Here is a 24,823-nt window from a genome sequence, read left to right on the forward strand (position 1 = left end):
CACGTAGTTATGCCATTGGTGGCTTATACTTATGTAATGAAATCTGCTTGCCGAAACTGACATTATGTTGTCAGTGAACCTAATAAACGGCATAAGAACCACCTGTGATGACCTGTGACTTCTAGAGTCCTTTGTGTACCAAGGTCGCAGTAATTCCTTCGAATTATCCTTAGCCCATCCTCCTGAGTGACCTGCGTTGGCCTCGGTGTTTTTATTTGTAAAGCTTTAGATTTTTGTAAATTCATTCATTAATCAGTGCGAAAGTCACGATCATGATCGTACCTACGTAGGTACCAACCTAGTGTCAGAAGTGGATGCGCAGTCTTTGCAGTTTTGGGTACACCTTCCCCTAAAAATGGTAGTTAGCATACCTAGTTACCTACACTTACTTATGCATACTTACTTTTGATCTACTGATACTTTAATAAGAAACAAACGTAACAGAGCTTGAGATAGCTCGACACTACTGCTCGAGCCACATTCCGTGATTCTAAGTGCATAGCAAGTGATATGTCACAATAATGCACAGATACGTCACAAAATTGATAAATCATTTTAAGTGGAATCTTAGAAGTGCTCCTCTTGAGCGACATGTCGTGATTGAGACAGGTGGGCGGCACTCTAAGTGGGCGTGGAGTATTATACCACACCCTCCGCTAAGTAGGGCGGCCCGCCCGCCCTCCACTAATTGATTACTTGCATTCAATTTATACAAAGACAGTTGCCTATAATTAAGCTTTTATTTTATCCAAAAGCCTATCCGATAAGCTGCTTACAGTAAATAATTATTCAAGTAAGCACTTACAAAGAAATAAATTATAAGTAGGTAGGTACATCAAATATGCCTTTCTTTCAAATGTTTTTTTTTTAATTTGAGGGCAAGCCTTAGATTAGGTACTTTGTACCCCTGTTACTGTGTTCATACCCCATTTTTTTCTTTTGACGGGAAATCATCAAATGACCCCGCTGGGCAGTGTGTGGGATTGTCAGGCTCATAGACTAAAACCCATCATGCTCCTTCGTAGGCCTTTTATCTAACAGGGCCGCGGGAACTCTTTCTAACAATCCCGTAGCCCCGTTGTTTATCCCTCTTCGATTTACCTACTCCTGCTGCCTTTATAAAAGCTTGTTTCTTGAAAGATTTGCCGCTGGTCTATAGGTACTTAGGTATATAAGAACAATTTAGAACTAAGAAGCATCAATGAAATTAATTGCTCTCCATCGCACCAGCCATTTGGTCACGGGATGTATCAATCAATAAGTATAGTCGCCGAATATCCCCGTTGTAGAAAATGCTCTTCAAAAACACTTAGCTTACAGACTTCTAACAAGGATCAAGATATTACCATTTCCTAGAAGCTTTTAGCCTAGGTAACATCTATAAAGTATCAAGATTACTAAAACCGCTTTGGTCGAATGCCCTAGTTTCAGGTTCGATAAGTCTTTGCTGGAGTGGGCGTTACAAGGCGTGGCTTGTTTGACGAAACACGCCCAGTATTCGTCAAAGTCGGCGCGTCGCCGTCACTCTGGGCTAGGCACGGCGCCGCGCGGTCATGGCGCCGGCAATGCGACCGCCGACACGCAAGTGAGTAACACGCCTTATTTTATTTTTTATTTATTTTGTTTAAAAAAATTGGATTATTGAATATTTTTGTTAAGCTTTAATATTGAAATTAAACAACTTTGTAGAGTCCTATGTTTAAAGACTCAAGTTTTTTTATTTAATTTTTTTTTACGGGTAATTAGATAATTTTAAAAATTTGTAATATTACCATTAAAAGTCTTCGTAGAGTCCTATGTTTAAAGGCTAAGGTTTTTTTTGTATTTGGTAGATAAGATTAAAGTAACTTTTGTTTGAAAGTTAGGTAAAACTCAACCATAATTTGATATCTAGCGGATAAGTAGCTAAGCTAGCACAGTAGCAACATTTAAAGATTTTTTTTTCAATAAAACCTCTTGTAAGATTTTTTAAACAAAGTAGATACGTACTATGAAAAAGTAAGTTAATAGGGTATGAGGTAAATGTCTGTTATAATTTACCCCCTCATCCTTTATACTGATGATATTGAAAAGTTTTTCTTAATTTTTCAGTCTGGTCTCTCACCTGTTTACTAGATTATCGTTGAGTTTTGAAACACTCGTTTGTTAATTTTATACGGGTTTTAGGGTTCAATGGGGCCCTATTACTAAGACTTTGCTTAACTTTGACGTCAGTCCGTATGTCAGTCACCAAGCTAGATATATCTCATGAATGAACTATTAATCGCAAGACTGTTACAATTTCGCCGAAGATGTATTATTGTTCCTGCTATATCAACTACTTAATACTGAAAATCAGAATGAAATAAGAGTGTTAGTTCGTTATATAGAAAAAAGAAAAAAGTACAGAACCCTTCGTACGCAAGTTCGACTAGCGATTGGCCGCTTTTATTATAATATACCTATCGATTTTTTTTAAATCTATTATGTACCTATTTTGTTGGGAGCAATTTTCCTCGTGTTGCCCGAAGATCAAATATGCATCAAAATATCTTCTCTTCTTTACCGTCCTATTCTAACTTACTTTTTCTAGGTAAAGAAACGATTTGAAAAATTCTTCCATTGCTGGAAAGTTGCAATATTCCCGGGTAACATAGACTATATTTTGTAATCCGGATTCAAAACAGTAGATACTTAGATGTAATCAAGACCCTTGGCAGGCAATATTTTAATAAATTGTTATTAAAAAAATACAACGAGCCTCTTTGCAAAAATAACGAAAATATGAAAAAAAAAAAACTACGGTTTCTTTTACATTGTAAAATTAAATTGTTTTATAACAAAAACTTATTCGCACTAAACAAAGATGTGTACGAAAAATATGCGATCACTATCGTTTCGTCACGATCTTGAAAATTCGTTTGGCAGCCATTTATTTAACCAACTAACTTTGTAGAGTCACTAGATTGAGAACATCAAAAGCCCCGCTAGTCGGGGTTCTGTTTGTTTTCGCAATTTCTTTTTGTCATTTCTATTTCATTCTAAAAAAATAAAAGGTAACAACAAAAAAAATGCATTTGTTTCTTCTCCATAACTTTGTAAATAATCTCTGTCTTCTGTCTATATAAGTATATTTCTTGCCGTTAAACCTAAAAAAAACCGTTATTTACGATTTTAAATACGCCATTTGGAGACTCATTAGGTACACACCTAAGGAAAGAAGTGAAACAGTTTCCCTATTATCATCTTCTTATTATTCATATGAGTTTCTCTTTTTTTTTTCTTTATGAACCAGTCACCTTTGTACTTCGATAATACGAACTACTCTCAATTTAGCGACAGGTACTTAGGGGACGTTTTGGGGGCGCCTCCGATTTTTCCTCTTTCTTTTAACAGTTTCGTACCACAAAAACTTTTAAACGTCTGCTGAACACTTGTCTAAAAAAAATACAGATTACAGATGGCGTTTAAATAAGATCCGTTTTGCAGCCATGCTTTTTTAGACAAGTGTTCAACAGATGTTTAAGGTTTTGTAGTAAGGATGTTTATTTCTAGGAACCGGCCAAATATTGACGTGAAAGTGTTGAATTGTTGACCATTTCATAAAAATATCGCGTTTTCATAAAGTGAGCCAATCTACGATTTGATTTAAACAAACTTAACTTTTAACATCACATACTTCAGTTTTGAGGTCGGGCGTTTTCAATGGACTCTGGAAAAGATTTATGGCTGGGGCACTGCCGTGCCCTCAGATTTTCAGAATTTCCAAATATATCGATTTTTTTTATTGTTTAGTTTTTTTTTTATTGTTTTAAAAATAATCTCACAGTTGATGTGTTTTATAATTTTGGTTTTCATTGTTCAAATGAGTTCCAAAATTTTGCAACATACTTACCTACTAATAAATTGATGGTGCTTAATTGTTGGTTGGTTTGGTTGGATTGGTGGTTGGAATTGGTTAAAAAATAAAAACAACCCTTTAAAAACACTGAAAATCAAAAAACAACATAACTCGCCACTTTTAGGGTTTTATATAAACTTGAATTTTCTTTTTTTTTTTTCTTCTCATAGTTTTTTCGGGACATTATCACTAGGTTTAAAATTAATGATAAAATTCCACGTCTACCTATGTTATTTAAAATAATCATCTCAGTCAAAGTTTGTTTCGAAATAAATATGTTTCACCAAAATTCATTAACGGTATATTTCGTAGAAAATATGTAGCGATTTCAAAATACTGGTTAGATTTTCCATCCGATTACTTATTATTTTTGAGTTTAAACAAATTCAAAAATATCATTTCGTCGGCGCAGCATGTTTTCTCCTTTTCTAGTCATAATATATTCGGACCTTAACATACTGCAATTTGTTTTGGCATAAGTTTTACAGCCGGCCGCCTGCCTGACGCAAACCCTAACTAAAGGACTGTTTACGATAAAAATAAATTGTAGCCCAAATTACGCCAGTAGAATACAATATTAGAAAAAACGTATGTACAAATAGAAAATAATTAATGCAAAAAGAATAAAACGATTTTCTAAATACGAACGTAATTCATACAGTACCAATAATTTTTCTTTACGATACAAAACTACAGGTGTACCAACTACACAAACACTGCAATTAACAGAACGTCCAATCGTATTCCAAATTCAATTTGTTAACCAATGCTGCGCTGTAGAGCTGACATACGATTTTTCGTCGCTAAATCGACCATCGATTAATCGGAGCGCCGAGCGAGCTGGACGTGACAGCCACTCGGACCTACTGGATAGAGAGCTGTACAAGGGTTGCTACTATCGATATACAAACTTTTTGGTGTCAAATTTTATGCACTTTTTTTAATGAATGCGCTTTAATAAACACTGCAACAATACAAAACATTCGGTCGGTAACTTATCGAATCCCAAAGCTGGCTACAATAATATGCTTCGTATATAAATTCATTAATTCGTAAGTTTTTCTTGTGTAGTATTAAGGATTTTCTTCCTTGAGACACAGGTTCAACCTAGTTCAGGCAATTATTATTTACGCACATATGTTTAGGTTTTAAGAAATAATGTTGTATTTTAGTGTGCACTTTGACATTTGAATAAATGATTATGATTTTTGTAAGACAAAGTTACCTACTGTCTACCCTGGCAAAGATTTAGTCTTGTAAAGAATATATCAATCACTGTCTCGTAGATGCATTCACCTAACGTGAAATCTCACAAAGATTATTCTGTAAAGATCGAATGCGACAACCCTACGTAAGCGGCGCGGTCACCGGTCAGCGCGCTGAAGTGTCCCTCTGTCACGCGGCGCGTCATAACATTTGTCACTTCATTATGTCCTGCGTAATGGAGGGCCCTCGCGATATTTCTGCCCAGTTAATTAACACTCCGATAAAAGGTCAAGTGATGTAGTTTCGCTGGCGAGTTCGTGTTTAACTGGGATTTGTTTTTCATTGAATTGTAAACAGATTTGAATGTCTAAATAGCAGTTACATTACAGCACATGATTTGATTGCGTTTACGCAGTCCATGAACAGATAGAATCCTCCTAAAACTCCATTCTAAGAGCAACACTTTTTGATTAAGGTATTTCTGTAGTTATTCAAACGCATCTAGAATTAAAGCCTCTGAAAATCAAATAAACTACTCAGTAGAATGACTATGTTCTGATTTATTTTTTCTGTTCTGATTAATTGTGACTCATATACATATGATACACGCCGGTAGGTAGAAGCTACGGCCGGTAGGTTGCAAAACTCTATTCTATGAAGATTTATGTTTCATTCGTTGATCTTTTGATCTCTTAACTAGAAAAACATTATCAATCAGTAGGTTACGGAAAATGATTGAATAGTCTTTACGCGTAGTTGCCTACGGAATGTAAAGCGTAGCAGTCGTAGCGTCGCGTCGTAGCACTGCATATCGGCACTTCGGTAAACACGGCATCTCCATGAAAATCGGGTCCTAATTTGGCAAACATGGGCAAATAAATAGTTTGTACGTACCAATGTATGTACCTACTTCTTGGTAATTTTTAAAATTCTTATGTGATATCTAGACACACGGCAGTGTGTCCGCCAAGTTCGGGCAAAAAAAAGCGACACACCGGCCGTGGGTTATATTACACGAACCATTTCGGGCCAAATTCGACCCCCCTATAACTCAAAATCTATTTTATTTACGCATATCAAATTTCTAGTATCTGTTGAGACCCCCTCACTTATCTAAAATACAAAATTTCATGAATATCCCTATTGTAGGTCTTGAGATATTGACGTCAGAAAATCGCTATTTTTACTATACACTCACTGACTGGCTGACTGACTCACTCATCAAAAACCTAGACCACTTCCAATGGTCGTATTGACTTGGGCATGGAGGTAGGTCTTTATGTCAAGGTAAAGGGAAAAATCTGAAAATGGCCAAGTGTGAGTCAGTTTCAAAATAATTCAGATTATACCCCTAAGGAACTAAAACGAACTAAATTTATCTATATTTATATAATACATCTTCGAATGGTCGTACCGATCTGAAATTCGTTACAAAGGTTTGTATTTAGTCAAAGTAAAGTAAAAATCTGAAAACGGCCAAGTGTGAGTCACTTTCGAAAATAACGAATGTGTAACTTTGATCCACGAACATCATGTCAGTAGGTAAATCTAGTCCATTTAGTTAATCTAGTTCATTTCTTTGTAAGAAGCATAGTGCATATTCAAAAATCTGAAAGATAGTATAAATGAGACATTTCCTTAACTAACTTATTATAGGTAATCATAAGAAAAAAATAAAATAAATCCTTACAAAAATAAATGAAATCCCACCCAAAACAAAAATGTGAAAGGCTGCCAAGTTCGATAATATGGAAATGCTTCGCCTATAAAAGAAGTGAGATCTGAATAAGTACCAAGTTCCATACACATACCTCAGTTATAAATAGTTACTTTTTAATGATGTTACTTGTCAAGTTTTAATAGAAAATTAGATACTTGATTCATTGCGTTTAGTAGGTTTATAACAAGGTGTGTGAAAACTTGCCAAGTAACATCATTAAAAAGTAACTATTTTTAACTGAGGTATGTGTATGGAACTTGGTACTTATTCAGATCTCACTTCTTCTATAGGCGAAGCATTCCCATATTATCGAACTTGGCAGCCTTTCACATTTTTGTTTTAGGTAGGATTCGTTAATACTTTAAAATCAAATAGCACTTATTGTAACATCTTCATCACTATAATGTATTGAATTTGCACATTACATTGCCTGAAGCACATTTCATAGCTCTAAGACCAAGTTCACCGACACCATAAAAGACAGTTTTTTTTGAACCCCTGCTTATTATAAAATTTTGCAGGGGGTAACGTGGGCGGGCAGCCTTATGCTGTTGGTGAACATAGGCCACAGTGAACGTTCCATGGAATATTAAAGATCTAAGATCACAACATTAACAGTGCTATCATCCCCAGGGTGTGGCGGGTTCGTGCGCTGTGCCAGTAGGATGGCGCTGAAGACTCCGACGCCGGGCGCGGGCGAGCGCGAGACATGGGGCAAGAAGGTCGACTTCCTGCTGTCCGTCATTGGGTTCGCCGTCGACCTGGCCAACGTGTGGCGCTTCCCTTATCTCTGCTACAAGAATGGCGGCGGTGAGTACTAGCTTTAAATATTTTTTTATGGATTTTGACTCGTAATTGATACGGTTCCGTCGTCATAATGTGGTACATAACCGCGTACACTGATTCATCCTGCTAAGTACTGCATTTTTTTAATCTGTAGGATACGATGAAATTAGTTTCGGCATGACTAACCAAAAAACTCATTGAATATCTTCTATATAATATCAATATTGGTGACAGCTCCAATCAATTAACTTCATTATCCCTTCTAGTCGACGTATGTAACGTGGTGTCGAGTCTAGAGTGGCGCGGTTGTGCCTCGAATGGCACTAAGTGCCTCTTGCCTCGCTAATTTTCCGCCTCGAGCCGCCGGCTTCCGACACGACACGTCATAATAAACTCTCAGACAGCACACTCGATGCTTCTCCAGTTCTGTTGGGAACCTTGCGTGTACGGATTAGAGATAATACTACTGTGACACGTGAATTTCAGACGATTTTAAATATGTCATTTACATTCAATTCATTGTCATTACATTCACATATAGGTACTCGTTAGATCATATGCTGAAGAAGTCGTGTGACAGTACATGGGAAAAGGTACTTTTATGGTCGTTGACAATTATGAAATTGAGTTTCGATAGTCTAAGCAAACTTGTACAATTTGCACCAAAGTCCATAAGATACATTTTCTCATAGAATTACACATAAACTGTTTTACAACACGAATATAATTGACTCTTCATAAATCAGTCGAAATTCTTCTCTAAGCCCATAACACCATCTATCACACAAGTATTTAGAACCATGATTTCATTATGTAACTGATATCTGCATCGTGAATGAGAATCTAATCACGGTGACATCATTGATATAAATCGTTACTTCCTACAATATAGTTAAATCGTAGAAACACCAAAACTATTCCACATCATTTCACACATGAGCAAATGATTCATGAATTCATTCAAGATCTGCTGCGTATTGCGCTCTAACACCGTCTGTAGTGCACTCGAGGCATAATAGGCGGTTAACAATCGTCCGCCTTGTGCCTCGCCTCGCATGCAGTGCCTCGAGTGGCTGCACTACGCTTACACCTGCGGCTTGCTAATTGAAGGCTTCACATTCGCCCAGTGTGCCTCGAGTGCTATGTAATAGCGTTATACGTTATGCACTACAATACAATAGACTGTATCTTGAGTGGGCAAATGAAAATACATATATGTCATGGATCTCAGAATTATTAGAGACATTTCAAGTAGTTAAAAATATTAATGCATCTTCGATTTATCAGTCTCCCGTCTTGTACTTTTTTTGTACAGAATTTAATAGTTGTGGGACATTGGGAAAGTAAGATCAACTAGCAACATCAACTAAATCAAAATTACTGCTGTTCTGACGAAAAATTATAAGAAGTATCGGAGATGCGGTGAGTAAGTTCTTGAAAATTGTACTTTCCTTTGTACAGCCCCAAACTTAATTCAATAAATGAGGGTTATTGTTTAGATATGCAGCGTCAACTAAACCAAAACTGCTATTCTGACGAAACAAGAAGTATCGGAGATATTGCATAGTTTTGAGGACAAGGAAAGATCATCATATCTACGAATAAAAATAGATATATAATGCTACAGTGATATACGTAACTGCGAAGTAAACTTGGCCAGAATGCCCCTCAGCTAAAACATTGCAAGTGACAAGCGATATGTCGAGGCATTACTATACGTCTTTGCGGTCACGGAAATGAAACGCCAGCAGCCGAGCGACGGACAAAGGCCGGGAAACGACGGAGTAATGAGATTTGTTTGTAGGCTGTTTAAAGTAATCTTAGGCTTTGGATTTAAGGGAAACTTTATGTTTACGTTAATTTTATATCAGCATATTAAGAGAATGTTTGATAAGAAAATGTGAAAAAAAAAACACAATTCAGTTACTAACTAAATTTGGCACAAATCTTCACCGTCAAGTTAGATGAAAAGAAAAACAAATAAAACTTTTTTATTGTATTTACCTAGGTACTTTTCTGAACAACTAAATTGAATATTTTCAGTAACAACTTTCTATCAAGGACCTTGATAGAAAAAAATATAAACCACATCGACCACCAAAAAATATTGCTCCCATAAACAAACAAGCACATCAAAGACACGCTGACCTTAATAGAAAGCTTACACCGAAGGACATGTTAGAAAATACTTGCACTTATAACAAAGTTACCGCCATATGCTTAATTGCATCCGTTGCTCCCGTTGCTTTGATCGTCCACCACCCTTTGGCGTCCAAGACTCAGTAATTGACTATCAAAACGTGCCCTTTACGCTGAGAAAACTTCGTTAACTCCTCGATGTGCAGGAAAATTAGTAACGTAATAATGGGAGAGGGTAATAATATAATGGAGGGGGAGGTCATTCCCTCACTACGCAAAAGCCGATCGCGTCTGCCCCAGATCTAATTAAACGGCAATTCTCGGCGACTGTTGAAATGTGATCTTGTCTTTGAGCTGTGAGCGCTCACAGGAAATTTATTTAGAACTGCCGATGAGATGGTGTCGTAGCTCCGAAGTGTTAGTACTTGCGAAGACACTTTTCGGTTACTTTCAATCTAATTTTTATTGTCTACAAAGTTCAGAGTTGGTAAAGTTTCCACACTTTCTTGTTATGAAGTACTTATTTTGTTTTTGCAGACCGCAGTGTAAGTTTTTAGTTCTATAGACTTATGGTAGTGTCTTAGTCCAAGACGAACTGAGTTAGGCGTGAACACCTATTTATCCGAGCTGAAGGATATGAGAACCGATGGCGCAATTTTATCTCAAAAGTGTTTAAAATTCGTCGCAGATTTTTGTACTTAATTTATTATCTTTTCTTTATCATTAATTAACCCTCATAAAACAACGTGATAAATACCAACTTGGAACGAGAGTTATATTTTGATATGATATAAGATTCAGATTATTTTGATAGTCCGGCCCGACATTCCGACTATCCCTTCCGAAGGGGTCTGATTTATCGCCGTATTCGGTCATATAGTGGTTGCGTACTAATTGATTGGGGCGCCACTTCATCATGTGACCCTCGCCATCCATCATGGCGGGGCTACCTTCCTCTGTCGCTGCAATTATTTTGTGATTTGACAGCTTGGGTGGCCGCGTTGATTGTTTTGTTTGCTGATTTAGAATATGATATCCTGATGTTTATTAGATTCCAAATAGTAAATTATTTATATGTAGGTAGCTGTATCAAATAGATGAGCTATTTATTTATGGTCTTTGAGAAATCTTTAAAAGATAAAATTGAGGTAGATAGATACTCAGACACCTACCTATTTAAAATATTTTTTTTATCAGCTTTTGTGTCGTAATTGCGCTGCGCATAAAATATTTGGTGAAAGAATTTTGTTTCATTTGAATCTTCCGACGGCTTCTGGAGTTAGACCAGTCCAAAACTAGGATTGTTCACAAATATTATCATAGCGATCACAATAGTCAATACCTTTACGAATATACATGAAACTTGTTTTACAACCGCTGCCATTTCCTTCAACGACTCACAAAGCAAGATCTAAGATGTCTTAACCAAAATCAAAGTATCTACTTTATAAATCACAAATCCATAAACACTTCAATTCGAAACAATTCCTTACGGCGTGGATGATTTAATGGAGCCGTATCGTCGTAATCTCGTAATACCCAATCATCCGGCGGGCTCAGTCCGTGGGGACGCCCGGCTCAACTAAGACGATTCGATTACGCACCTTACTATTGAAACAGATTCCAAGAAATCTAGCTCTAAATTAAATCATCGGGAGCCGATTACTTACGTTTTTTTGCTGAATTTTTAATAGAAGTTTTAAGGATTTTTAACTGGGGTGGATTACGTAGACACTGTTGATCATTCCAAGGATTGTTTTATAGTACTAGGTATTACTGAAAAAGTTTTAAGATTTTTGGTACCAACTTACAAACCTTGATTTATAGCAAGAGAAAATAAATCTTAACCACATCATACTTTAGAAATAAGACCCGATTCTACTGTACTTAAGCATTTCTTAAGAGCCAAGACGCAACAGTCAAATTAAGTACATCTGCACCCCATCATCGCAAAAAGCCGCACTATTCCATAAAGCCCTATTATCCCCTCACTTAAAGACGCGGAGATTCCCCGAAGTGACTTCTCCCCGACTTACAGAAACTTGGTGGGAATGTTCTCGATTCCCCACTTATCCGCGACCTGTTGCATCCGGCAATAAAGTAAATCCTTGCCATATTTCTTTGGCCCTCCCTTTAAAAGGGGGCAAGATGCGTTGCTCTGTAGGCACTCAGTCTTTCTTTGGCGTAAGTGTTTTTTTTATCGGAGATTGTTCTTTACAATGTATGGTTGGTCAGTTGATAAGTGTTTTCTTGCATTTGGTGTTTTGGTAGTAGACCGATTTTTACTTTGAATACTTGAAAGAAAGTGTCATACTAATTTGAAACATGCAGTTACGTTGGACTAATTTCCTAATCTCATCAGTCCATACAATGTAAAGCCGTGCCTCGTGTGGGTTCCGTGGTCATTATACTTACTCAATTATAGTGTACGGAAGTTCGTCATTTAGCAATTGTGTTCGTTATTCATTACTGTTTACTGGGAACTCGACATACGTGCTCAGACACTTTACTTCATCCTTTTACTGACCTCGATTTATTAATTGCTTCGAAGAACCCTAACGTTTGAAGCTGAGTTGGGAAAAGTTGGTTGTGAAATGTGGAGTAAAATTCTTTTATATTTTATTAGTAATCTTATTTTAATTGTTTATTTGATCTCGTAACTTGGGAAAGGTTACAGTAGGTGTTAAGAAAAACCTGCCGGGGCTGCGGGTTGTTCGAAAGAGATACCGCGGCCCTGGCACATAAAAGGCCTATGATGGAACACGACGGTTTTTAGTCAGTAAGAGTCCGACACTCCCTCACCGCTGCTAACCCACAGCGGGAGGGGCATTGGGAGGGGTCATTTGATAATTTTTGACGTCGTTAAAAAAAAAAAAGTGTTAAGAAAATCTATTAAATAATTTATTAATTGAGAAATTAGATATAGGTGCTTAAATTAAAGGTCAATATTTCTGTAGGGACTATTCAAGGTCTTCATCTTCAACTTAGTTGCGTAAATTCTTGTCTATTTTTAGAACAACTCCCACGCTTTTACAAAGGCCAATTTATTCCATTAAGAACACATAATATGCGTACAATTAATATACATAAATGAGCTTATAAGCTATGTACATTATTGTACATCTCAAGTTTCATAAAAGCGTATTGGAAGCGAATGCGAGCGCCTTAAAAGGGCAATTACAGAACAATTTGCGACGCCCTCTCTCTCGGGACCGATATGAAATTATTGCTTCAGTTAGATCTCAGATTGCGTCGGAATTCTTTGGGGGAAATCGACTGGAAAAATTACTTTATTATACATATTATAGGCTGGGATTGTTGAAACAATTGAGCTTTTTGTTGAGTTTACCTATATAATATTTCTTGACTTATGTTATTGAAGTAAGCCATTGAATACCTGATGTGTGACATTTCTTCGCTGAGCTGACAGTTTCCATGTTAGGTACATCGCATTCAAAATTGCAAAATACATAGATTCTGCGCTTGATTTTTTCCTGGGACACCTAGTCCCAGTCCCACCTAGTGGTTTAGTTTACGGATCAAATATTTCTATGTTGCAGATAGCTTTTTCTCCGTTTAATTTTTTTCTAAGATATGACGAATTTATAAATAATCGGGACTCATTTTATTTTCTCGACGTTTCGGCCGAATTGCATCGAACGTGGTCACGGTATAAATCTGGAAAGTTTAAAAATGTCGCATTTGTTAATTTGTTTTTTTGATGTCTAGGCGCTTTCCTGGTGCCGTACTGCATCATGTTGGTGGTGGGTGGGATCCCGCTGTTCTACATGGAGCTGGCGCTGGGCCAGTTCCATCGGAAGGGAGCCATCACATGCTGGGGGAGGCTGGTACCATTGTTTAAAGGTAAGTGGTACTTAATACATGTTATGTCCATTACGGGTAATTTTTGTGGAAAAATAAATTAATAATAATTATCTGAACCAATTCAGATAATTTTTATTAATTTATAGGAGGCAGCATCGTCCAAAGAGTCCATCGTCCATCTCAAAATCTTACGTGGAATGAGGATGTGTTAAGTAAATTAATAAGATTAGTTCTCATTTGGTATTGGAAAATGTTATTATGCTTGTCATGAATCTATCCTAGTGCGATGTTACAGGATCTCATCCTAAAAAAGGAGGTATGTGTTTGTAAAATTAGAAGGTATTTCATAAATGCATTACAAATTGCAAATTACCTAGTGCTTTCCTACTCAGTGTTATTTGGTTCATTATGATAAAATGGCAGTTGTGGATACAATTTTTGAATTGCCAAGAATTCTCTTTACTTGGCTTATTTTTATGTGGTCACGTGCGAGTCATACGGCAGATTTATGTGCGGCTGGTCACGTCCCGTCGGCTAATGTCATCGGTGGTAGCAGCCCGTTTGCGATCAAGAGTTATAGTCGGCCACTTAGCTTTTGTGACGCTGTGAGTCAAAACATGCTGAGTCTAGACTCTGGGGATAGATATGTCCTGAATTAAGTACTAGAGATATGTTCGGCATAGGTCACGATAAAGGTAGGTACATTGGTTATACTGGTAGGTATGTGCGCGGTTTCACATCACAGGTTTAATATGAAAAAAATTGTTATTTCGGAATCAAACTTAGCAAGAGAACTTAATCGTTTTAGCAGGCCGCCGTACCTAAAGATTTGTTAGGTTCTCCGAAACATATAGCAAAGATTTTCGAAAAACAGTTTTCCTTAAATTAGTTCCTTAAACCATACATTAACACATACATTTTAACTTTAAAAATGGACATTTGAAATTATTCTTCAATCCATCACATCTCAAATCACACGCTCCAAAACACTCGACTTCAAGACTTTTATGCAAAACATGGACCCCGTCATCACAAGACCGCTCTAGTCGGACGCGCCGCACTTAACCCCTATAATTGACACCATTCTCGGGGCTCCCCTTAAGTGCTCGTCCCATACGGTGTGAAAAGGCTCCGGTAGATTTGCGAGGCCGGCTTATGCCCGCTGATTTCATTTTACGCGATTGTCACGTCGCACGCCCTGAGTGGCTCCTAACACGATATGATTTTTGAAGAGAAATAAAATTGGTAATGGTGCGGAAAGGTGGCTTTCCAGTGGAAGTATTTTTCTTTATGGAAGGAATGTTTGAGACGTAGATTGAGATTGAAGATTTGGTCAAAATGGTTTCTCGGTGATCGGTGACCAATATCAGACACTTTTCTAGACTTTTCTAAAATCCCAAGTATCAGCTGATTGAGTTTTAACTAAGTATTTATAAGTTTCTACAGTTATTGCAGCAAGGAGATCACCTTTTGACAGGAAAATGACGATTGATATATCACCCTTAAGAACGCTGGCTGGACAAATAAGTTTTAGCGTTCTGCCAAAATGTTCCTGAATAATGATCCACCTTACTAATCCAATATCTTCTTACAATAACTTAGAGCATTCATCTCAGGTATAGGTTACGCGGTGGTCCTGATAGCATTCTACGTGGACTTCTACTACAACGTGATCATCGCGTGGGCTCTGCGCTTCTTCTTCGCGTCTTTCACCACCATGCTGCCGTGGACCAACTGTGACAACGAGTGGAACACCCCCGCTTGTAGACCTGTGAGTGAAATGAAGCTTAAATTGAGGACTTATGGTTACTCTGAATTGGTTTTTACGCTGTATATTTTATATATACATCATGTAACGTAATTAACGCACACCCTCAAACACCCCAATTAGAATATTATGTTATAATCATAATACATACACTGAATTTTTAATTTAACATGTATATGCATTGTTATTTACTAAATTAGTTATACCAATTCTTGGAGAACTTTTTGGTCATACTACTACGCACGCAAATATCGCGTCGCGCGCCGCTCGACTCGACACAACATAACGAAACTACGGAAAAAGCCGACAATACACGAAGTCTTAGGCTAGCCGCACACACTCAATAATATTGTCAATAAAGTACGTATTGTCAATAATATTGTGTGTGTGCGGCCTGTATTGCGGTATTGTGTGGTATTGTGTCGCAAGTGTGGCTGCTGAGCACGAGGTCTCGGGTTCGATTCCCGAGTCGGGCCGAAATCGCTTTGTGGGTTTTAGAAGACTTTCACAAAGCAGCCCGAAGCCTGGAAGTTGGTGATTGATACACCCGTGCATCGGAGAGCACGTAAATGTCGGTCCTGCGCCTGATCTCTTTCCGGTCGTGTCGGATTGCCGTCCCATCGGGCTATGAGAGTGAAGGAATAGGGAGTGCACCTGTGTCGGCGCAAATGCTTGTGCACTATAATATGTCCTGCGCAGTTGGCTAATCTCCTTACATGAGAACAGCCGCCGTAGCCGATAATCGGCTAGGAGGACATCATCATTGTTCAATAATATTGTAGATTATCCAGAAATTCAGATTTTTTCACGTCAATATCGGGGGGAGGCAGGGGTATTGTCAATCATATTGACGTGTGCGGGCGCGCGGCAATATTTTAGTTGAGGAAAAGATTTCAAGGCAGGCGGACGTTCGTGTTATTTGTTCAAAATGGAAGAAGAAAACAGTATCCAAAGCGAAAATAGTATTGATACTGTTGATGATAGTACCCTTACTAAAAAACATTATTTGTCAGTGTTTATTAAAACATGGGAAACTTATCCAGAATTATGGAATACATCCTGCAAAGCATATCGTGATACAGTTAAGAAAAATTTCCTTTCTCTTCTCTCTTCTCTATAACCCCCTCTCACCAAGATATCTTCGGGAACGTTTTGAGTTTCTTGTCCCGAGAGGCAAACCTTGTCGCACTTCCTCATCTCTCCTTCTTCGTCTCCCTTCCCACACTACGAGCCGCTATGATGGATCGTTCACTGTTCGTGCTGTGAGACTGTGGAATTCCCTTCCACACTCGATACGCGAAAGCCCATCGTTGGGTGCATTCAAGAGACGAGTAAAGGAATACTATTTTTCGACATGAATGATATATATATATGATTCGTATGTATATATATCGGGTGTGTCGTTCATAATCACATTAAATGAAATGCATTCATATACTGGTTAATATATGTCGATTAACACAAAGATAAAAGAAAAATACGTAAAAAATAAAAAAATGATTTTTTTCAAACAAAGTAAATGGAATAAAAATGTGCAAAAATTAGAAACACCATATAAAAGTCAGTCATTACAAACAACTGAAATTCTCCCTTGAAAACTGACAGCTGTCAACTGATCAAAACATACCATACTCCTAACTTTATCTCTGCTTTACACATGATGTTGTAAATTATAAAAACGAAAAATGACTCCTGTGACTAAACCACTGAATGGATTAGGTTATTTTTTTTACAATTCGCCATAGAATATCATAAAGTATATGTGATATGATTTAATGTGATTGTGAACGACACACCCGATATAATATATATTTTTATATGTATTATGTTTATGTATTGTGCAGTTTTACTACATATATATGTTTATTATTTTATATATATATTTTTTTTGTTTGGTTATTAATGTTTGTTGTGCACTTTTTTTTTAATCTACCCTACCACTATCGAATCTCTCTATGGCTTTAGGGTTGGCTGTAAGAGAACCCAATTCTGGGTTAAGCTCGCCATTGTACATAAACTGTCTGTATTCTTTTTATGTATTTATTGTTAAGTGTGCAATAAAGAATAAGAAAAATAATGCGCTTGATAAGTTGCTCGATATTTATAAAAAAATCAAATCAAATACTCAATACTCAATTCTTTATTATATATGTTATTATACATTATATATGTTATAACAGGTGGTACATTTAGATTAGTGACAATATGGACCCTATAGGGCACAGCTTAAAGAAGTAGGAGAGTTTTAATACTAGCTTATTATTAAATTATAGATAGATAGATAGATATATTCTTTATTATGCACACCAATTAAAAAAACAACAAGAACAAACAAAAATTTTGAAGTCGGTGACACAATGGGCGGTCTTATCGCTAAAAGCGATCTCTTACAGACAACCTTTGGATGGATTGTAAAAAAGGAAATAACCATATCGCAGGTAGTTTTGGTGCACTATGTATATATAATATTAATACATAAAACAATAACAAATAAAATATAATAAATATATATATATATTTATATATATAATAGATAAATATAACAGAAATATGTATACATATATGATATATTTTTAAAGTCGCCAATTAAACTTGACAACAAGTCTGCAACAGTATGGTATTATACCCAACTACAAATTAGAAAGGTAGTGTTTTTTTACCAGGTTCTTGAAAACTGCTAAAGATTGAGCCTGCCTTATTGTTACGGGCAACGCATTCCACAACCGCACAGCTTGAACAACTTAACAATATATTTACAAACATATTAATTTAAGTGTACATGTGAGTGTCGGTGTGAATGGGTGTGTGCGCTTGTGTGCGTGTGTTTGTGTTTGTGTTATGATTTGTATGTGTGTACTTTTATATAGTTTTTATTTACTAAAGGATTTGTCTTCCATGTATTCTTTTACTGTGTAATAACATTTGTCGTTGAGGAATTGCTTTAATTTCTTTATAAATATTGGAGTTTTATTGGAGTTAAATAGTACAAGAGAAGACGTAAAGAAAAAAATTAATTCCCTACGAACCAATTTTCGGAAAGAATTAAAGAAGATTCACAAATCGAAATCATCGGGAAAGGGTACCGATGAGGTTTACGTCCCGTCTGCCTGGACGTATTATGAATTGCTGTTTTTATCAAATGATGAACATCGTTTCTTTCTTGATTGCCTTTTTTTAGTTACTAAAATTAATGCAATAATCAATGCAACGACTTTTTTCTTTCTTTCCATTATGTTCAACGTGCGCACATGAATCTAGCTGCGGAGCGACTAAGTCAGATTGTACCATGAAAAATTGACAATAATATTGTGTAGTGTGCGGGGATCATTTTATTGGTGAAGATTTTGACAATCTTGCATTGACAATATTATTGAGTGTGTGCGGCTAGCCTTATTACTTTGAGTTACGGTCTATTTGAATTTGTTTTAACTGTACAGGGTTAATATGACAATAATTTCCGTAGCTTTAATTATTTTTGGGATAAAAAATTACCTATATTAAAAATGATATAAATCGATTCAGTAAACGATTCTGAACAAACTAATTTCAGGATGTGCGTTAATTAAGTTACATGTTGTATATATATGTATATTAACAGGATTCTTCAAACTCTTATGTATTATCTTTTTGAACAACCACTCTTCATTACCTAAAAATCTATTTGAAAGTGTACATGAATTATTATTTTATTGCTTCGTAACATAAGTTTAAGTACAGTATCAGCTTTTTCTTAGACCATCAGTTTTCCGAGAAGAAATGTTGTACAGTTAACTCACTCGACTTAGAAAGGCTACGAAATAATTACGTTTACCTACTTCCCAGTTCGAAGCAATCTGGGAAGCCTCAAACAGAACTCGCTCGCGCAACAACAGCTCTTCAGGTGTAATCGCTCCTCCCGCAACAACACCCTTCACGTCAGCCGCTTCTGAATACTTCAAGTAAGTCTATTCAAAAGATCTAGATCTAGATGATAGTAAGTGTATATTTAAGATTATATACACTTACTATCTATATCATCATCCTCCGAGCCTTTTCCCAATCATGTTAGGGTCGGCTTCCAGTCTAACCGGATTCAGCACACTTACTATCTATCTATGCTGAGATTTTATATAACTGACATTATCCTCATCGCCAAGAGGTCAATTGTTCAAAATAATTAACATATTCTTCAGTAAGTATGTTTATGTTGGCTTTCAATAACCTATCTTCTATCTGTCGATAGGCTTATTAGAGATAGGAATTTGACATTGCTTGTATGGAATACTCTATTGTATTATTTTAGCCGCGCCATCTTAGAACTGCAAGGGAGCGAAGGGCTTCACGATCTTGGTGCCATAAAATGGGACATGGCTCTCTGCCTGCTCGCGGTCTATATCATCTGCTACTTCAGTCTGTGGAAAGGCATCAGCACTTCTGGAAAGGTAAGTTAAATGGTGACGAAATCTGCAGCAAAATTGTGGTTCACTTGAGATGCTTGTATATTATTACGTTCAAGTCTTGTTATACTATCCTATCCTATCTGGACTTTTACAGTTTTTTTTTCATTAAATAGCTTCTCGTCGAATAACATTCTGACTTCGACTGTACATGCAAAGAGTGTTATTAAGAGGACGAATTGGAATTTTTGGCGCCAAGGATTTCAATTTTTCTCAGTAAATACAAAACGGATCAAAATACAACTTGGTTACCTGAAAGTTCATGATATAAACCTTATTTTGTTAGACGTAGAAACATGATTAGGTAACTTTTATAACAGAGAAAAATATATCAAACATACCTCTTTTTAAAAAGAGATTCACATATTATGGGCATACGGGACCGATTTAAGCCTCTTAACTTTTTTAGTAGTTGAGTATGTACATACTCTTTAAAATTGTAGAAGGAATTTTTATCAAATTATCATTTCTAAATAATAAAATTACAAAACCATTTTGTCGCTTACGACTTTTAGTTATAAGCTAGCGCGCGTATTGTTATCCTCGCCCCGCTCAGACGCTCCGACCCCTTTTGGCGCCTTAGATGCGCGTGCCGGTTATGGAATTATTGTTGACCAATTCCTCGCCTTAATCTTAAGTCTCTTGTTCCAGGTGGTTTGGTTCACGGCTCTCTTTCCATACGCAGTACTTTTGATTCTCTTGGTGCGTGGCATAACCCTCCCTGGCTCAGCTACTGGCATCCAGTATTACCTCAGTCCCAACTTCGAAGCTATCACTCAACCTCAGGTATGAACAGACATTACATCAACATTATAACAACTACTTTCTTGTGTATGGTTCTATCCTAACCTAACCTATCCTAACCTATCCATATAGAAAACATTGACTTGATTTTACATGGTTTTGGGTCAGGTATGGGTGGATGCAGCAACGCAAGTATTCTTCTCTTTGGGACCTGGGTTTGGAGTGCTTCTGGCATACGCGTCATACAATAAGTACCATAACAACGTCTACAAGTGAGTATTTCAGAAATTATTGATTCCAATCATCATTCTCTGCGGTCTTATTATCATCTGGTCCTTTTGTACGCCATCTTTTGTTCCCAGGGACGCAATCCTAACAAGCGTGATCAACTCCGCCACTTCCTTTATCGCTGGCTTCGTGATCTTCAGCGTTCTCGGGTACATGGCCCACGCCTCAGGCAGGGATGTGCAAGACGTGGCTACCGAAGGACCAGGCCTCGTGTTCGTGGTGTATCCAGCTGCTATCGCGACCATGCCAGGATCTACCTTCTGGGCGCTGATATTCTTCATGATGCTTCTTACTCTTGGTTTGGATAGTTCCGTAAGTCTACAATTTTGGTATTAATTATTGCAGATTTTTGTCACTATCAACTCAGGGTTAAGTTAAGCTCCCTTTCATGCATAATCGTTCTGTCTTCTGTATTGTTTCGTGTATTCTATGTGCAAAAAGAATCATCTTCCTGTCCTGTTCCCACCCAAGTCATTTGGGGTCGGCACAAGATGTCTTTTTCTTTCATTCCCCTCTGTGAGGCGTCATACTTACATCCACTCCCTTCTGCTTCATGTTCTCTTTCAGGCAATCAATCAAATGTGCAATAAAGAATAAATAATTATTCATACGAGTTCTTTAATTTATTTTATATTCTCTCCCAGTTCGGCGGTTCCGAGGCAATAATAACAGCTCTCAGCGACGAGTTCCCGCCAATCGGTCGTCACCGCGAGATCTTCGTGGCGTGTCTCTTCACTCTGTACTTCTTCGTGGGACTAGCTTCTTGCACGAAGGGCGGCTTCTACTTCTTCCAACTGCTTGATAGATATGCCGCAGGGTACTCTATACTGGTTGCTGTCTTCTTTGAGGCTATTGCTGTGTCTTGGATTTATGGTAAGTAGTTGTATCTGCAAATTGATGGTTTCGTACTGCTTAAGTAAAAGACTATTGCAGTGGTCAACAGTGGGCTTCGTCTCTTGATTAATAAATGTTTTTCACAGGTACGGAGCGATTCTGCGAGGACATCCGCGACATGATCGGCTTCCGCCCCGGTCTATACTGGCGAGTCTGCTGGCGCTTTGCCGCCCCGGCCTTCCTACTTTTCATCACGGCCTATGGACTACTGGACTACGAACCGCTCAGATATGAGGACTACGTGTACCCTGGTTGGGCCAACGCACTGGGCTGGGCTATAGCTGGGTCCAGTGTTATGTGCATTCCAACTGTGGCTATTTACAAACTGATTACGGCTAAGGGCACTTTTGTTGAGGTACAAATTTTAATAAGGTCATTCTCTTAAGTGGCCCATCTCTGTCTTCTTCAAACTTCTACTAGTAACTTTATATTTCATGTTGCAGCGTCTGCGACTCCTGACTACACCATACGCAGACACAGAAGGCAGCGGCGCAGTTCATAACGGAGTAGTGGTGTCGGAGAGTGGTGGCGTCCGACTGGCATCCGCAGCCGTGACACCGACGTCTCCACCGCCCTCCACCCCTCCCGCACAGCCGCCCCCCGCGCTTGTCTGAGCACACCTCTCCTTCGACGTCTACTACGTCTAAGTGTAAGAAAGAGACAACTAGTGCTGTGTTGTTCTACCTTTAGTAAGATGGCGGGGCTAAAGTGAATCCGAGTTGATGTAGCGCAAGAGTCGGACGGCTGTGGGCACTCCATTTGTTGGTCACTCCTTGGCGCTCTCCCGAGTTTAAAATTTCGCTTGAATTATAACCGATGATTATAACCGTCTTACTTATCAAATGTTGAATGGATCTAGATAGAGGCTAGGGACAGCCATCACATTTTGTTCCTCTATAATAATATGCTTTCTATCTACATATTTCACTGAGATCTCATTCATTTTAATGGTAGATAATTCTTTCTGCTTTGAATGTCTACCTAGTGTAAAGTAAGACTTAGATTTTTTCAGGAATATAGCGTGGTAAGGCATTGAAGGCGGAGTTGAAAGGGTAAAAATGTGAAAGGCTAATATTTAAAATAAAAATATTCGATGTCATAGGTGTTAAGTATGATTTTTGAGCTTTCTACTAGAGCACTGTTAAAATAAAAATGTAGTTCGATAAGTATCAAGGTAACCCTTTATTGTATCCGTAGGTACAGGTCACAGAGTAAAAATATATTAGTGTTCAATAGGAGCATTTTTAACTTTTGTTTCTCAGATCATGTTTATTGTAATTTATAAGCTGTCTGTATCTATTCGAATAGAAATATCTACCTACTCATAATAATTGTGAAAGTATGTACGTAGTTACTTAATCTTAAGATTTTTTAGAGTAATTTACTAAAACTAGCCTAATTGATTTAGTTACGCGCGTAAAATACGCCAGTAAGATTAACGGAAAATTCAGCAAACCGTCGATGTTTTAGCTCTAGTTTAGATTATAGACCACTCAAGCATTAAGGTTGGCGCTGGAACAATTTATTATTATTACGACAGAAAATACTCCTTTGAAGCTACGAGAACTCACATTTTAGTACTCAGCTGTATAAATATCTTATCGTTATTTTATAGAACTGTAAAACTTAGTAAAATCCTCGTTTTTAGATTGACTGACATCTGATAGTTTTTTATTCATTAATTTTATTTTTGACAGTAGATTTCTTTTGTTACAATCTGGCAATACTTAATAGTGCTGCGCAATTGCCGGGGCAGACATAGCTTACTAATCGACTACCCTTGAAAATGAGCTTAACTTCAATATTTTTAATTGAAATATCCTCCCCGCTATACTCATTTAATAATTAAGCGTATTTACCATGTACATTATTGAAAACGTGTATTGTAGCATTAATAATGTAGGACTTTTCGTAGTTGAAAATGACATGAGTGTTTGTAATAAATAAGAATAAAATAATTATTTTCAAATGCTTATTTTGTAATATTTTAAGTCGCGTTTTATATTATTCGAAAATTTTTAGCGCAGTATATTTTAAGCGCTGTTAAGTACCTATGTAAGTAGAAAAATGTATGCAAATATTTTAACTTAAATAATGTTGACATTAACCTGAAATCTAGGATTAAGAAAAATGAAATGCTGTGTAGATAATAGAAACAATAAAATGATAATGATAATATAATCAATTTAATGTTTAACTAAATGTACTCGAACTGAAAGTTCATGTACCCACACAATAAATGTATGTTGTAGCTACGTATGCCTTTAGAGAAAAATATTAATCTAGTTATTCGTCTATGTTATCTACAATTCGACTCTAAATGTTGTGCTTAGAATCAATGCAGGTAATCAAAATGCTCCATTTTTTATTCGTGAATTTCAGTATTTTTGTTCGAAAACTATTCATCACTCCGTCTTGGGCAATGCGGACTGATGAATTGTGCAGTGGTTTTACAGTTATTGATCAATGGATCTTCCATAATGTTAGGAATATGAGACGCTCTACAGACGCTACACTTCAGCTTACTTGATGTGTAGTGATTTGAAATGTATCTCTTCCATTATCTCGATGTTAGTATAGTACTTTTCGCTCTTTACAACGTAGTATTATTAAACGTAGGAATACTTATTATATTACGGATATCTGCTTACGTAAGCTAAGAAGCAATTTATGATGTAGTAATTTTGGCTTCAAATATTCTGAATGTTAGTAAAATATTGCAGTATTAAAGATGTAACATGTATTTATAGTTGTTGATGTTATATCAATAGTCATATCAGCCATTATGACTACTGATTTTTAGATTAAATTTATACTTACTATATTTGTATTTCATTTATCCTTACCTTTCGCTATATCTACCGTTTTGTCCCAAAAAAAAATTGACGCACAATATAGGTATTTTTAGTGGACTTTAATTTCTGCCAAACTTTTCAGTCCCGCGTAAAAGCTGTGGATAATTTAAATTCTATTGTAACTGTTATATCGTTCTGACGTTTAAAATGAACTCTAAACATAAATACACCAACCACCATTTGATAGATTGTAAATGCGAAAGAAATAAATATACTGAATGCATTTTGGTAGATTGAGGAGACAATGCACAGACTGGCACATAAAACCATACGAAACATACG

At 36.9% G+C, this 24,823-nt stretch overlaps 1 protein-coding gene across 1 annotated transcript; it reads left to right on the forward strand.

The window, feature by feature from the left end:
• The first annotated feature begins 1,489 nt into the window (after positions 1-1,489).
• On the forward strand, positions 1,490-24,508 carry LOC124631367 (sodium-dependent dopamine transporter). Its single transcript, XM_047165731.1, has 12 exons — positions 1,490-1,585; positions 7,440-7,616; positions 13,461-13,595; positions 15,173-15,327; positions 19,147-19,262; positions 19,607-19,745; positions 20,412-20,546; positions 20,673-20,776; positions 20,867-21,104; positions 21,437-21,665; positions 21,773-22,041; positions 22,130-24,508. The coding sequence occupies exons 2-12, from the start codon at positions 7,472-7,474 to the stop codon at positions 22,298-22,300; spliced, it is 1,836 nt and encodes a 611-aa protein (XP_047021687.1). The 5' UTR covers positions 1,490-1,585; positions 7,440-7,471; the 3' UTR covers positions 22,301-24,508.
• The last annotated feature ends 315 nt before the right edge of the window (positions 24,509-24,823 follow it).

The sequence above is a fragment of the Helicoverpa zea genome, chromosome 6 (assembly GCF_022581195.2).
Source record: "Helicoverpa zea isolate HzStark_Cry1AcR chromosome 6, ilHelZeax1.1, whole genome shotgun sequence".
NCBI lineage: Eukaryota > Metazoa > Arthropoda > Insecta > Lepidoptera > Noctuidae > Helicoverpa > Helicoverpa zea.

Bases quoted from the DNA above. Each gene is read 5' to 3' on its own strand.
- LOC124631367 (XM_047165731.1), top strand. From the start codon at position 7,472: ATGGCGCTGAAGACTCCGACGCCGGGCGCGGGCGAGCGCGAGACATGG. The intron at 21,666-21,772 runs GTAAGTAGTTGT...TGTTTTTCACAG, and splicing joins TGCTGTGTCTTGGATTTATG to GTACGGAGCGATTCTGCGAG. The intron at 22,042-22,129 runs GTACAAATTTTA...TTCATGTTGCAG, and splicing joins CTAAGGGCACTTTTGTTGAG to CGTCTGCGACTCCTGACTAC.